Raw genomic sequence first — 16,762 nt, 5'->3', positions numbered from 1 at the left:
AACTTGATTAAATCTGAGGTGGCACATGGCATCGTTTTAAAAGGCTTAAATCTTAACACCGGTTAACCTGACCTCTGATCTGAAATTTTGGCTAATCTCCCCCATTATCAACGTACCCCACTAGAGCGGCGCATTCATTACCATTGATGAGCCTGTGTTGACATGTCATTATCACCCAAAGTCCACAGTTTACATTAGGATTCACCCTCAGTGTTGTACATTCTGTGGGTTTGGACAAACTTATAATGACACGTATCCACCATTATAGTATCATACAGAATAGTTTCACTGCCCTAAACATCCTCTGCGTTCTGCCTATTCATCCCTCCCGCCCCCCTACCCCCTAGCAACCAGTGATCTTTTCACGGTCTCCATGGTTTTGCCTTTTCCAGAGTGTCATATAGTTGGAATCATACATATGTAACCATATAAAGAGATTTTATTTTAAATATGGAAAGCCTTACATAATAAATCATGAAATAACCAAGTCGTATCATCGGAGCAGATCTGCATGTTGAGTGTCACTGTTCTTATCTTTTGTCCGTCCAACTTGAAGATTGTACCCACCAGCTCCTACCCAGATCCACACTATTAACTCCAAATTAACATCTTTTCCCCACTGTATCACTTCTCCATTTTTCCTGAAGTACTTCTTCAATTAGCAAGTCTCCCCAGTTACCAGAAATCATTTCTACACTGTTAACTTCCTGTTTGCGGCTAGAGGCAAAGGCATTTGATTCCCCTGACCCACATGACTTCATCTTTGGTTAATGTGACCACCATTAAAAATAAAATTGAAGCACACAGTATGTGCAGACATACGTGCTTAGAGAGTTTGATCTGAAGTTCGAACGATAAGAATACACTTTGGAGACTCATACTCAGGGCCCTCAAGATAACCCAGAACATGTTAGGACATCTTCATGTCCAGTGAAAGTTGAAAGTCAGGAAAGCCTCAAAGGCTAACAATTAATTGGCCATGATGAACATGACGCCTTCTGTTCTTTCTATCTGTTAAGTTCTTCACATGCCTTATGCCATGGAGTCATCCTCGTGGTCCCAAGGATTGATGGACCCTTATCTACACTTCACTCCCACACCCAGCATGCTGTAAGATTGCTTGGTTAGAAAAGATCTGCTCCACACTCTAGGCCTCTGACCAAGGCTTGAGTGGCTTGAGCCAAGTCTTTCTCCCTTGCCCAGTCCAAGGTAGGATTTTGGCACATCTGCATGCCACCACAGGCCAATCTGTGAGGGCCTAAAAACCAGGCATGTCGTCCCTCCCCCATTCAGAATCTTAGAAGATGACAGAGGGTCTGCTGATTCCACAGGGAAGCCCTGTCCAGACTGAGTGTTCACCTCTCCAAGAATCCTCTTAGCCTCCAGGGGACGGCTCCTGCCCGCCCCATCTCTAAGCTCAGAATGTAGGACCTGGCTTTCATTCCTGACTTTGCATTACATCTCCCAGGAAATTGATTTTGCAGAAATTTTGGTCTATGGCTTCGGCTCGCCCTCTGCCTTTCTTGCTTGCCTCTTCTGGAGAAAGTGAGAGAACCACCCTGCCCATAGAGGAAGTTGGAACATCCCTTTATTTCTCTCTGACTCTGCTTTCACTTTAACAATGTGGCTTGCTGTGTGCTGGGCACTGAGTGTTACCTCCATTTTCTCCTAACAGCCCTGTGAGGGACGAGCTATCATTATGGCCCTTTCATGGGTGAGGGAACTGAGACTCAGAAAGGTTGAGTAATTCGCCCGTGATCACACAGCAAGCACATGACCGAGTCAGGTTTTAAATTCATGATTACAGAGCTGAACTTGTACCAGCGTGATTTTACAATTCTAATTAGATGCAAAGCTTCCAGCTCTTCAGACTCCATTGGTGTCACAGTCGCGTTCTTACCTTGAAGAGCTCGTCAGGGTCCCTGTCGTGTTAGAAGATGAGGATGCTGGAGCTAACCTTCATTGTGTAACTCAGCCGCACCCAAATCTCTCCCAACATCCTCCTCCTGAGTGGGTGAACACCTTGGGAAGAGCAGATGGACAGTGTTTGCCCAGTGCTCCAGCCCCTGATTACAACACCGTCCTGATGGCCTGCCAAACCACCACCACGTCCTCCCCCGGGCACACCAGGCCTGGCACAAGAAGGCCCCCAATATTTAGAAGATTCTGATTTAATTGGTCTGGACTGTGGCCCAGGCATCAGCTTCTGGAAGCTCCACAGAGAATTCTAATGTGCGTCCTGGAGAAATGGGAGCTCAGTGCAAGCCCACAAGGCAGACCCTGGCAAAGGGTGGGGAGGGGAGGAGTAGTGTCTTCCTTCAGACTTAGAGCTGAGCTGATCTAAAGTCCCCACTGCTGGCCTCTGTGGGGCTCAGTGCAACCTACAGGAGACAGCCCAGAGAGCAGGGGAACTCCTGGAAAGATGGAACCCTAAAATAGGGGAGTCTGCACACCTTGCAGCAGACCAGCACCCAAGACCTGCCTCCAGAGCCCGCTGGCTCCCTTGTGAGGTGGGTGTGGGAGAGGAGGGGCCAGGGGTCTGCAGTGAGCCTGAGGCGTACACATTAGGCTTCAACTTGCTTCTCTCTCCATCTCGTGCCAGCCTTAGCGCAGGCACCTTATTGATCTCTTCTCTTCTCCCAGACTGGAGGTGGGGACCCTATGAGCCTCAAGTCTGTTTCTTTCTCTTTTCAATTCACCACTTGAGTTCAAGTTCAAGTCTTTCCCCAATTCCAGCATGTTAGTTGAGCTTGGAGGTTCCAACAATGCTAGATGCTTGGTCTCTCTTCTTACTCCTCCCCTTCCCCTCCTCCTCTTCCCCCTCTTCCTGCACCCCCACCTCCCCCTCCTCCTCCTCTCCCCTCTTCACCCTCCCCTATTGTAGGGATGTTGTTCAGAAGATCATCCACTTTAGCACTACGTGTTCAAGATCCATGCGAAATATTTCTTTGAGACCTAAGTTCTAGGGAAAGCTTATTCTTCTCTTCAAAAAATGATTTTCCTTAAAGGAAATAGGAACTTTTATTAGGTTTCATGTGTCTCTGGTTGCTTTGGCTTCCAGGAACCTGAGGGTGGAAGGAAGAGAGAGGGAAAATATACACACTTACTATATAGTGTATAATGCTTTTAACCACCTTTATTGAAGTATAATTTACATGCCATAAAATCCACTTCTTTATGTTATATAATCTTGAATGCTACATCAAGGTCTTTGTGAAATATTAGTTAGATATAGCCATATATAAATTAAACAATGCTTAGACCTAAGTCACTGGAGATCCCCAGTAACCCAGATCTTGGTTTGTTTGTTTTTTTAAGCTACTTTCCCCCTGCGCAGATTTTTTTCATTCATTTATCCAATGAATATTTCTTGAATGTCTACTGTGTTCCTAGATTTTGGGGGTACAACAGTGAACAAATCAACAATATAACTGCTCTCAGAGAGCTTACGTCTAGGGAGGGAGGAAGACACAGAGAGAGAACTCTAATGCCAGGTGTGATGAGTGCTATGAAAAAAACAAAGGGAAAGGGAATGAGGAATAACAAACTGGGCTGTAACTTTAGAGAAGGTGGTCAGTGGCAGCCTAGATGGCTCAGTGGGTGAAGTGGCCGGCTTCAGCTCAAGTTATGATCTTTCAGTTCGTGAGTTCAAGCCCCACATCTTCTCTGTGCAGACAGTTCGGAGCCTGGAGCCTGCTTCAGATTCTGTGTCTCCCTCGCTTTCTACCCCCCCCACCCCCCCGCTCATGCTTTGTCTCTCTCAAAAATAAATAATCATAAAAAAATCAAAAAACAATTTAAAGAAGGTGGTCAAGGAGGACCTCTGCAAGAGATGAGGGAGTAAACTTGAGCACATCTGGGGGGAGTTGTACGTGCAGTGGGGAGAGGAAGACCTGAGGAAAGCAGAGTGAGCATGGACCCACGTGGTTTTATAGCATCACAGGGGTATGTGGAGAAAAGTGTGTGTGTTGGTTGGGAACAAGTAGTGTCGGGGGGAGCAAGGAATAATTAGGAGACAATTTCAGGAGACCGGACCTAGCAGCATGGTGGCTTAGGTCAGGAAGGAGGTTGGAGAGGACATACCTTTTGAATGTAGAGCTGACAAAACTTGTTGATGCCTTGGATGAGGGGCATAACCCAGAGGAGTTGAGAGACTCAATTTGGCTTTGGACTTTTGGCAGGTGTCCAATGAAGCCCGGAGAATGGGGAGTGGGGTCTTGGGGCCCTGACTATGCATGCGTGCCCTCTCACATTGGTAAGCGCATGGACCCACAGTCCCGCAGGGCAAATCTCTTTAGCCAGTTGAGAAGTGGGCATCGATGCTGGTGGGCAAAGATCATGATTAAGCCCCTTGGTCATTTTCTGAAAAAGATAGTTGATGATGACCACTGTAGTGAATGGAGTTGTCTCCCGCAAAAAGAGATGTTCAAGCTCTAACTACCAACCCCTATGTACGTGACCTTATTTGAACGTAGGGTCTTTGCAAATGCCATCAAGTTCAGGTATGGTGGACCCTAATCCAATGACTGGTGTCTTTAAAAGTGGAGCAAATTTGGATACAGACACAGGGGCACAGGAAATAATGCCACGTGAAAACAAGCAGAGATTGGAGTGACATGTCTGTAAGCCAAGGATTGTTGGCAACCCCTGAAAACCAGGAGAGAGACATGGAACAGATTCTCTGTGAGAATCTAGAAGGAAGCTTCTAGAAGGAAGCATCTCTGCCAACACTTTGATTCTGGGCTTCTGGCCTCCAGAACTGTGAGAAAATAAAGTCCTGTGGTGTTGAGCTACCCAGTTTCTGGTTCTTTTCTACAGCAGCCCTAGAAAAATGGATAACCGCTGGGTATTAAACCCTCATCATTTGCCCAGCACGGTGTTGAGTTAAAGCAAAGTACACTTTGCTCACTGTATCCCATAAAGTTCCCTCACTGCCATCAACAGCTAAGGATCATTGGTGTCCCCATACTACCAGAGGAGGAAAAGTTCAGTGAATTTCCCAAGGTCACACAGCTAGTGTCCGGTGGAACTCGGACAGGTACCAGGCCCCACGACTCTGAACCCTATGCCCTAACCATTATGCCACACTGTCCTGTGGCCAAAGGCCAGGATTCCAGGCACATTCTGCCATTTGGATTCACCAGTAAAGTTCATCACAACAAACTTTCCAGCCAGGAGTCCCTGGGCTACTTTGCCAATTTTATCTGCTGCCACTGGAGCCTTGTTATTTATCACATCTCTCCCAGAAGATTCTTGGGGAACAGATGTGGCTTGGAATTTGATAAGAGCGTCACTTCCACACATCCTTTCAATCTGTTTGGAATCCTCACCCTGGAGATGGAGGGACAGCTGAACAAACAGCCCACACCCTCTATGTTGGTATTAACTGAAGTAGAGGCTCCAGAAACCTCATGAGGCAATTAATGAAAAGCAAAAGATCATTTCCGCTTAAAGGAACATTTTAGAACCTGGCCATCACTGTGGCCATGGCAATGGCTATTTCTCTGACATTTTCCTCTCTCATGCCAGCGCATCAGGGCACAAGGAGAGGAAGGAAGATCTCCCCGGGATGCTTATTGTTTGGAAGCATAGCCATGCCCATCCTATCTCTGGGCACATCACCAATTGTGCCTGGCACAGAATCCCCGAGAGAGCTTATGGATGGAAGGAGCTGGGTGCAGGGTTGTGGCACCAACTCAGACCAAGCCCACCTCACCAAGTAAATCAATGATTTGTCAATGGCTGTATAAGAAACAGAGAAAGAAATGACTGTTCTGTTTGTGGCCATGAATCAGCCCATAAGGGCCTCAGCCTCACTCAACCAGTGGGGTGGGTAGGAAAAGGAGGAACAGGGCTGGAATCTGGATTTGAAAACCTCCCGTGATAACTTGCAGCAAATCATATGAATAATTTCCCACAGCCGAACACTTGGTTCTCCAGGTCCAGAGAATCAGATAGAATATGGTTAAGCGCATGGGTTTTGGAGACAGGAGACATGGGAAGTTTCACTTTCTAGTGGAGGCAGTCTGGACAAGTCACCACACTTCCTAAGCCCTGGCTTCCTCGTCAGTAACCTGGGGTAGTAGAAGTACCCACTGCACATTCCAGTGGAGATTAAAGGAGGCCCTGGGCAGGGTAAGCAAGAAATGGGAATGGCTATCTTTACCAATGCATAAGGACCCACCCCGTGCCCGTGCTGGCCCCACCTCCAGCGCCCCCCTCCCTTCTTCCTGGTACAAATCCTGCACCATTCTCACCTTTGTTGGTCTAGCCACCAGGCTGCTCTCTTTACTGGATCTCTCGAATTCTACTACAGGTGATTGTTTGCTGCATTGCAGACAGAATTGAAATCCAGGATTTGCCTTCTAGAGCTTGAGTGCTCACTTTCTAAAGTTATTCTAGGAGAAGATTTGTTCATTCAGATAGTTTAATTGTAAGGGAGCACAGTTCTCTTCCCTCTGCCTGGAATATGCCTTCTGGAATATGCCTTGCTGGCTCCACTGATCTTTTAGGTCTGCGTTTTGTTATCATATCCCCAGAACATCTTTCGCTGACCTGCAAGATCAGGTTAGGTCCTCTCTTTAAACAGTCATGAAGCTCCATGCACTTCTCTTGCTGGGGTTTAATCATGACTGAATTGGGTAATTATTTGTGCAGGAGGGCGAGCTTCGTGAGCTTGTCACTGCATCTCCAGTGCCTATCTCTGCGCTCCGCGCATCCTAGACACATAATGCTTACTGAATGAATGGATGAATCGGCCAGCCTTCCAAGTTTTGGATAAGACTAGAAAAGATGACACATTTGTAAGGCAGAATGAATTCCATCTCTGTTGCATCTCTTAATTGAAGCCTTTTAAAAATAAAATTGATTGAGGGCGCCTGGGTGGCTCAGTCGGTTAAGAGACTGACTTGGGCTCAGATCATGATCTCAGGGTTTGCAAGCCTGATGTGGGGCCTGTCAGCACAGAGCCTGATTCAGATCCTCTGTCTCCCCCACTGTCTGTGCCTCTCCCCTGCTCTCTCTCTCTCAAAAATAAATAAACATTTTAAAAAATAAGATAAAATAAAATAAGATCAAATAAAATAATAAAAGTGATAGAGAAGAATATGCATAACCAAACCCAAGAATTAAACAAACCAAGGTAACAGGGACCACACCTGGCAACACTGGGTTACATCAGTGCACGTATGAATGTAGAGGACTCTGTTCTAGCCTTCTATCGCTGCGTGAGAAACCATCCCAAAACTCCAGCAACCACATACGGTTATCTCCCATGGTTTCCGTGCAGCAGGGATTGGGAATTGGGAATGGTCGCTGGTTGATCGTGGCTCAGGGTCTCTCCAGAGGCTGGAGCACCTGGGACTGGCCAGCATGTAGTCCCAGGGCTTCCCCATGCGGTCTTACTCCTTGGCCTCGCCAGCATGGTGACATCAGGGCTCCGAGGGCAGGTGTCCCAAGAGAAACTGAGAAGCTATTGCTCAGAAGTCACAGGGGGCCACTGCCATTATCCTGTTCATTGAGGCCGTCGCAAAGGCCTGTCCAGGTTCAAGGGTATAGACTCTGCCTCTTGATTGAGGGGTATAAAATCTTCATGAGCACTGCAGAAAATCACTTCCTTCAAGACGTGAGGAAAGCTCTCAAAAAGGCCTCCAAGAGGGGCCAGAGAAATTCCTGTTGAAAAGGAGAGCTTGGTGAGAATATTAAGGAACAAAGGGAAGTTTCCTTCCATTAATGACTGCTGAGAAGAAGAAGCTATTAGGAACATGTCTGTTTTCCCTGTGGATACTTCCCGACCACCGTATTAGATGAATCGATTTTGAGAGTACCTCAGAGTTCCACAAATCAACAGATTTAGTGATTAGAATCACGGGGAAGAGAGACACTTGTTAAAATGCAGACCACAGGCCACAGCCCAGAGTTTCTGGTGCTTAGGATCTGGGTCATAAACAAGTACCCCAGCCCCTCCAAGAAGCAGGAGGCACCGTCCTTTATAGAGAATGGGATTTGCTTTGGTTTTGGTTGCAAAACCTGTTGCTATTTGGCTTCCTGAAATTTTAATTTTTATTATGAATCTGAGCCACCCAAACAATAATTTTGTCTTACAGGATCTCTAAGTCCCAGAAATCTGCTCCAACTGATATAAATAAAAATTGTAACTTCATTGGAGAGATATGGAGGTTTCTAATGGAAAACAGCCAAACCTCATGAGAAATTGGAAGCAGGAACTAGAAAGCAAGGCCTCTTCTCATGCTTGGGACCCCCCGTCCCCACCCGCCCCCAACACATATCAGTTTCTTCTTTGCCTGCATGTGGTAGAAAAGGACCAATCTAGGCAGATCTGTGTGTATCTCTCTTCAGGGGCCCAGGACTGACTTCACATAGTAGTAGCCTGTTACAAATTCTTTGGAGAGAGAGAAAGTGATTGGCTCAGTTTAGTTCAGTAGCTGCCTCTAATCCAATCACTTGTGGCCAGGCGGATCCACTGCTCAACCAGAAGGTTCTTCTAATAAAGAGTCAGAAGAATTGAAAGGCATGCCAAAATCCACTTCCAAATTGAACCGCCACTGTGAATATGTGGTCAGTTTTATTTTTCCTGATCTTTCTTGAAGCACATATTCTAGAAGCATCTGGTGTCCGACCTATTGCCATTTATGCATGTATTTATTTATTTACTTACTTATATGCAGTATAGTTGACACACAATACTCTGTTTCAGGTGTACAACATTGTGATTTGACAATTGTATGCATTATGCTGTGCTCACCACAATGTTACCATCCATCTCCATTCAATGTTATTACAGTATTGTTGACTGTATTTCCTATGTGGTACTTTTTATCCCCATGACTTATTCATCTTATGGCTGGAGTTTGTACCTCTTAATCTCCTTCACCTATTTTGCCCATCCCCAAACCCCTTCCCCTCTGGCAACCTTCAGTTTGTCCTCTGTATTTATTGGTCTGTTTCTGCTTTGTGTGTTTGTTTTGGTTTTTAGATTCCTCATATGAGTGAATCATATGGTATTTGTCTTTCTCTGACTAATTTCACTTAGCACAATACCCTCTAGATTCATCCATATTGTCACTGTTGTTAAGATCTCATTATTTTTTGTGGCTGACTGATATTCCACTGTGTGTTCGCGCGCACACACACGCACACACCGTTTTCTTTATCCATTCATCTGCTTATCTACCAATGGACATTTAGCCATCACTTAGTTTTATACAAAAAATGTTATTGGAACATAGCCGCACCCATGCATTTGTGTATTGTCTATGCCTGCTTTCCCACTACAGTGGTGGAATTGAGTAGTTGATACAGAGATTACAATATTTACTGTTCAACCCTTCACAGGAAGAGTTTGCTGACTCTGCTCTAGAATTTGATTCAGTTCTGTATCTCCATTGTTGCTAGTGATTCATGTGTGTCATCCTCACTTCCTTCCAGCCAATGCAGGGGAAATTCCTGACCTTGGCTCATTTGCACACCACTCCCAGGATGTTAGAGATGCTATCTGGTATCTGTTTATTCTTCCTTCGACCCATGTTGCTTGGGACAGGGCAAGACACCAGCATCCATACACATCCATGCTGGTTGACTTACAAAAAAAAACAAAAACAAAAAAACGGTTTCTACAAATGCTATAGTACTTCCTGAGGTGTGAAGCACATTGGTAGCATTGATGATTTGCAAGGTGATTATATATTTTTTTAATTTTTTAACATTTATTCATTTTTGAGAGACAGGGTACAAGCAGGAGAGGGGCAGAGATAGAGGGAGACACAGAATCTGAAGCAGGCCCCAGGCTCTGAGCTATCAGCACCTGAGCCAAAGTCAGACGCTCATCCAGGCGCCACGCAAGGTGATTTTAGTTTAGTGCTTGAGATTTTTTTAGGTGGTACATAGAAAGTGATATTAAATAAAATTAAATCGCATCATGATAGAGTTATTTTCTCTTTATGTTTTCTTTCAGTCTTTCTCATTACTTGAACAAGAAAATCTCAGTTGATGACAATATGCCGTTAATAGTTCTCTAACACTTGCTAACATCATTTTCCCTTTTAACAAGGAGAAAACGCAGGGGCTGATTTGGAACCTTCAGCAGCCAGCAATAGCTAGCTAGAATTTCCTAGCACTGCTTTGCTTTTATTTATTTTTATGCTTATTTCCATTTATGGCTGGTGATACTGGCTTGCCATTAATAGTGGTGATACAGAGTTTCCTTCTTCAGATAAATTTAGTTAAGTAAAAATGGGGCTAGGTTGTTAAAATGTGAAGCAAATACCAGTTTAGGTGATAGGGGAGAATGTGGAAAAGGTACATGAATGATTGATTGAAGTTTGGGAAACTTGTCTTTAAGTGACTGGCGTAGATACAAAAAAGTCCTGGTGCCCAGCGGAGGGAGTGACCCATTTGGTCTGAGCGCATCCCTGAGGGTTTGAGAGGGAGGTGACATCTGAGCTGAATCGCTGATTTTCTGGGCAGTGAAAGAGTGTAGAAGGATGTTGCAGGAAGTGGGAATAGAATATTCAAAGGAAAAGAAAGAAGATGATGCTGTCATGGAATTATCAGGCTTGAGGGAGTCACTGAAGGATTGTATGCAGTTGAGCAGCAGTTTTAGAGCAATTGTTAGTTCCAGCTGGTTGTTCTCTCTGAGCCTCAGTTTGTTTATCTGTAAAGTGGGGATAATGGATACAACTGTAGGATGTCCCCCCGCCTCGGGTGCATGGGGAATTCTCTGCCACCTGTCCTGCTTCTCCTCTGGTCAGGGGGCTGGGATGTCCAACCGTGACTTCATTGACATTCAAGGTGTCCAGGGCCCTTCCCCTGTGTCTTGGACACCAAGAAAGGGATTGTTAGTTAGACGGTGCCTTAACCAGTGGTGACGGGTCAGTGGGGCTTGAAACCAGCTCACTACTGAGCCCCCTTCTACTGGACTTGGGGGTCTTCTCAGCTGAAGGTCCTTTCCACCTTCAGCCTCCTCTACCCATTTGTCTCCTGGCCAAGTCATGTCCCTGCCTCCTCCCTGCACTTGTCCCTTCCCCAGTCTTCTCTGGAACCTGCGAGCAGAACAGCCCGGTCTCCACCTGACTCTCTACGTCTTCGAACACTGGCCCCCTGGAGGCATTGCTTCTGCTCTGGGGAGGGCTGGGGAGGGGAAATGGCCCTTGGGGACCAGCGAGAGGACAGGGAAGACGGGAAACAAACTGAAGACACGCGGCCCAGCGCTTTGAGCCCCACCCTGACACGCAGGCTGGTGGGTCTGCATGGGGACCTAGTAGATGCCTGACAGGTAGGGCCTGCTCAACTTGGCGGCCCTTATGTCTCTGGTGGGGCTGGAGGGGACAGGCTGAGGAAGGTCCCTGGTAGTGGCAGAGTGCGCCGGGCACTTTCTTGCTAAGTGCTCTAAATTCCCTAGGTCTGCAGCACCATGGCCGCCCCTGGCTGTGATGAGAAAGGAGATGGTGAGAGCAGGAAATGGGGCCCCTGTGAGCCAGTGGGCCCAGCCTGGAAGCTTCCATGCAGTTAGATTCTAATTTACCATTAAGATAAGAGCTGAATGGAGTATGCCAAGCTGCTCTCCTGCCTCGAAGAGCCTTCCAGGCATCCCTCCCTCTGGCCTTGGGCCTCTGTAACATTCTCTGGTCCTGCAGCTGAGTCAGGTGTGAGCATTTTTATTTACTCAGCCACCTCTGGAGCTCTGAGCAAGTCAAGTGTTTAAAGGCAGAGNATCCCTCCCTCTGGCCTTGGGCCTCTGTAACATTCTCTGGTCCTGCAGCTGAGTCAGGTGTGAGCATTTTTATTTACTCAGCCACCTTCTGGAGCTCTGGAGCTCTGAGCAAGTCAAGTGTTTAAAGGCAGACACTTAGAGTCGGTTAGACCTGAATTCAAATCCTGTCCCTGTCCCTGACTGAATTTGCTGTGTGAGGCGTCTTACCCCCCATGAGCCACTCTTTCCTGTAAAATGGGGTTCTGCAAAGTAATGAGAAATAACAAATGAAAACTGGCACATTGATAAGTGCTCAAAAATGTAGTGGTGACACAGTGTGTGCAGTTAATGCTTATGGCAATCTGATTGCTTCTTCCTCCAGGAAGCCTTTCTGGAAGGCCCCAGGCCCGATCAGGTCCCCTGCAAGGTGGTACTGCCCCATGCTTCTTCTAAGAGGCTTCTTGAAAATGGTAGCTGCTGGCCACTGTGGCATCTGGCATAGTCACAACCAGTGAAAATAATGATGTGTCCCAAGCCACACTGATTAACATGCTGGATTTGTGACCACAGCTGCATGGAAGGAAGCCCCAGGACAACATGAGAGGGTGTTAAAATATTACACTAATCATCCCTGTAATTAATATCAGAAGTCTTTCTTCCTCTGGGCTACAGGGGCAGAGAACATGTCTGCTTCTTTATTGCTGTATTCCCAGTGCTTAGCAAGCTCTTGGTGAATATTAAATAACCGAGTGAATAAGGGAACAGGTGCCCCAAATTCAGTTTTATCAGGAATCTGCTCATTCCCTCATTCAACAAATATTTACCGAACCTCTACTATGTACCAAGCACTATTTCAGGCTCTTGGGTGACAGCAATGAACAAAACCAGCAAAGATGCTTTCCCTCATGAGGTTTACATCCTAGCCCTGTTGGCTGGGCATCGATACATATCCCAAAGGGATCGATACTTGCTTGCTGCTGTTGGAACCTTCCCTACGGATTGGGTTTAGCCATTCAAAATGCGAAGTCTGTAGAAAACTTTATCCATTATTTCAGTGTCCATAGAGGGCATCTGGGCAGATCTTGGAGTGGGTTTGAATGAACATCGGCTGCCCATGGCTTTCTGGGCCCTTCCAACCACCCTGACAGGCTTATTCTCTTTCCCAGGTCATGCTCTCAGAGCGGAAAGGCACAGATGAGCTCTATGCTGTGAAGATCCTGAAGAAGGATGTGGTGATCCAAGATGACGATGTGGAATGCACGATGGTGGAGAAGCGGGTGCTGGCCCTGCCCGGGAAGCCACCGTTCTTGACCCAGCTCCATTCCTGCTTCCAGACCATGGTAACTTGTCCGGGGGCCGGGCCATTCCACCTCTAGGGCTTCTCCAGGCTTTGGCCAGAGCCATCCCAGCAGCACACGCCCCAAAGAGGCACCTGGACCCTTTCTGTTCTGGAGACGGGAGGCTGTTGTGCCCAGGGGAAGCTGCTGAGAATTTCTGAGGTTGCCACTGAGAAGCTCTCCCCTAGGCAGATGCTGTTTCAATGAAGATAAAAGAACTCAGGCGATTGGTTTAATAACCAACAGAGCAGGGTCTTTCTCAGACAGCAAGAGGTGACTTGAGGATAGGAGCTGAGGACTTTTGGTCTCACAATATAAGATGTTACAGCAGAGCTTAGGGATGGGAATGAGTTGGGAAGGGCCACAAGGTGTGGGTTTAGACAGTTATAGTCAGCCCTCCAGGCCCTCCAGATAAATGCTCAGGTACATTCTGCCAGTTGCAGGAACCTTCTTGAGGGAGGGGTTGCCTGAAATCACAGCCTTTAGGAAACTTCTGGAGCAGGGGGCACAGTGTCCTAGGCAGGGGCTAGTGAGCACAAAGCTGTGGCTCCCAAGAAAAGAAGGGGACATTTGTGTACCGTTTGCTATTAACTGATTCCACGTCTGTCTGCGAGAGCAAGGCCATCCCTTTAAGTAACCTCTTACCTTTTTCTCAGTTCAAATTAGACCCTGGCCTCCATGCCTAAGGAGTGGGTGGCCAGAGCCCAAATGCAAAAAGGTACAAAGTTAGTTCTTGCCTTTGGGGCTTCTAAAGAGCCAGTGACCCAGTGACTCCAAGAAGCTTTAAGGGATTCTTTAAGATTATTTCAATTCTGTGTGCTCTTACTATGCATGCTAATTTTAGAGCCCACCTCCTATGTGAGACGAGATGCTATTGTATGTTGCATATAATTTAAAGCTTGAGGCTTCCTGTCTTCTCCAACATCACGAAGTCCTGTGCTCTGCTACATTAGATTCAACATTCCCAGCCCAGAAAGATCCAAAACTGGGTTTGGGGTGGGTTTTCTCAGGGTAGACTGCACACCGGGCTTAGAACTGCCCTGTGTGAAAGGGGCAGAACCAGAACTTGGCTCCTTCCCTGTTCAAAGAAGTCTCTTGATACATTTTGGGGTTAGAGGGACCTGGGTTCAGATCCCAGCTCTGTCACTTACCGTATTTGCCAAAGTAGGGTGCATGTACCCCTGTGCAATGTGGCCCTGGGTATGAAGGGTGACTTTGGCTGGTGCATAGATTTAAAATTACATTCTCCTTTTAATTAGTTTTAAGTTCTTCTGAATGCCTCAAGGAGAATGTTTCCATTTGGTGCCCACACGCCTGTACCCTCTTTTTAACACTTCCCTTTTAACACAGAGTATCAGGCTTTGGGTTCTATGCCTTGGCAAACACCAGTTTCTAGGTCATATATATATATATATGCAAAACAAACATATATATGGGGTTTTTTTTACAGACTTTTTTCTATTTATGGCATAGTAAAGTCTCTCAATTTTTAAATTTTGAGGTATTATAAGACAAATATAAAAAACACAAAATAGATGTTTTAGTAATGAGTTATCATAAGGTTAAGTTCCTCAAAGCACCACCCAGGTTGAGAAACAGAACTCTGGCAGCCACTCTGGAAGGTTCTTCATGTTCTCATCTCAATCTCCCTGCAAGCAGTGGCTTGACTTCCTTGTGCGTCTTTATAGTTTTATCACTTGAGTCTTATCATCTCTTAATACGATAGTTTAATCTTTCCCATTTTTAGAAACTGGCTGTGTCTTGTAAGCCTTTTAATACAGTGATTTCTCCCCTCCATCCCTTCCTTTTATCTGTTCCTTCATCTGCTGAAGATCCTAGGCTGTTTGACTCAGACCATTTTCACAGTCTGGATTTGCCGATTGCACAGGTGTGGGGCTCTTGCACATGGTTTCCCTGTCCAGTGTGTCTCCTGCAAATTGGTAGCTGGGCCTAGAGACTCAGCCAGACTCAGGTCCGATCCCTTTGGTCAGAACGTAGAAGGCGTGCTCTTTGGTTCAAAGGTACAGAACACCCCGTGTCTCTTTCTATGATGTAGGCAACCACTCTGTGCCTAGGCCCATTAGTGGTGGTACCCTAATTCTGTCATTTCTTTTTCATTTCCTAGTAGGAATGCCTCTTGGAAGGCAGGCTGCCCCGCCTCACCTGGTTCCCCGTGGCACAGCTCATATAGGAAAGGCTTGATAAATGCTGGATTCTTCCTTGTTGTTGGACAGTTTGTCATGAATTGGTTTACGATTATGCTCCAAAGGTGACTAACACTTACTTCTAAAAGAAAATGTTTGCATTAAAGAACAGAGTCTGTGTAAAGAAAAATATTAAGGGAGAAACAGTTCGCATCCTTGGCATAGTGGTGAAGAGAGTTGCAAAGCCTGAGTTTTAGGGAATTAGGTCTTTAAAGCACTCAAGAGATGGCAGAGACAGGACAAGACTAGATTCTTAAACCTCTAGGTTCCTTCACGCTACATCTTCTCTTTTTCCCATTGTGGGTCCCCAGGTTTACCCACTGACATCAACAGTCAAGAAGGGTTTCAGTCTGATGAGTAGACCAAGAAGAAATCTTGCTCTCAAGCAAGTGGTTGGACTGACTTAGAGCACCGTTTTCAATTTGGGTTGAATGAATTGAGATTGGAGGTATTAGTCATGTGTGACTAACATTAATTCATTGATGTACCATATCTTTGTTAGTAATGTACTGCTCTAAAGATGATAGCAGAGTGGATTTGAGGCCATGCTTTTCCTACCATACTGCCTCACTCATATTTCATTATGCTCTCTGGCATTAGACAGTAGGGCTGGGGTTTACCTGGAAATTGTGTGGGGCCCTGGGCCCCCTCAAGAGGTGTCACACGTCATGGAAGAGAGATGGTGCTGAGAACACACTTTCATGGATTCAAGTCTTGTGTAGGGATGGAGGCCCGTGTGGGCAGCCACCTCATGGTCTCCCAACCTAGCAAGGCCAAGGGTGGAACAGATCGCCATCTTGTTGGGGTGAATCAGATGAAGTAGCTATACTGTCTCTAAGGGTGCATCGTTTGGGGAAAATGTAACTGTAAATGTTACACTTGTGCTTGGCTTGAGGAGATGCCCTCACTGCCTTAGATAGTATTTTTAAGCACATATACTTTGATTTTACATAAATTAAATTTACTTAAAAGACACAATAATGCCTACTAACGTGAGGCACAGGCTAACGCTCTTAAGCCATGTGAAAACCTTGGGATGGGTCCTGTCATCACCCCTCTAGGACGAGAGGACTGAGGCCACACAGCAAGTACATTTTAGGGCCAGGACTTGAACCCAGGCAGTCTAGCTCCACAGGGCTTTCCACTTAACTGTGACACTGTTAGGTCTTTTTGTTGTTGTTGTTGTTGTTGTTGTTGTTAATGTTTATTCATTTTTGAGAGACAGAGAAAGACAGAGCATGAGCAGGGGAGGGGCGGAGAGACAGGAAGACAGAGAATCTGAAGCAGGCTCCCAGCTCTGAGCTGTTAGCTCAGAGCCTGACCTGGGTCTTGAACTCGTAAGCCATGAGATCATGACCTGAGCCAAAGTCAGATGCTTAACCAACTGGGCCACTCAGTTGCCCCCATTGTTGGGTCTTTTGCGGGTGCTGAGAATGACTCCTTGGATTTCTAGGCCATCTGATGCCTGTGGGGCAGAGCTGCCAGCAGCCAGCCAGTCTCTAGGCTCCACA

At 46.3% G+C, this 16,762-nt stretch overlaps 1 protein-coding gene across 1 annotated transcript in view; it reads left to right on the top strand.

The window, feature by feature from the left end:
- Positions 1 to 16,762, top strand: part of PRKCB (protein kinase C beta) — a 327,110-nt gene that overhangs the window by 253,622 nt on the left and 56,726 nt on the right. The window contains exon 11 of the mRNA XM_077760560.1: positions 12,877 to 13,050. Coding sequence (XP_077616686.1) covers positions 12,877 to 13,050 — 174 coding nt within the window. The remainder of the gene's footprint in view (positions 1 to 12,876; positions 13,051 to 16,762) is intronic.

This window comes from Crocuta crocuta, unplaced genomic scaffold (genome assembly GCF_008692635.1).
Source record: "Crocuta crocuta isolate KB4526 unplaced genomic scaffold, BGI_CrCroc_1.0 scaffold73, whole genome shotgun sequence".
In the NCBI taxonomy this organism is placed as follows: domain Eukaryota; kingdom Metazoa; phylum Chordata; class Mammalia; order Carnivora; family Hyaenidae; genus Crocuta; species Crocuta crocuta.
The sequence above is the reverse complement of the archived record's forward strand: the minus strand, read 5'-3'. Positions and strand labels throughout refer to the sequence as shown.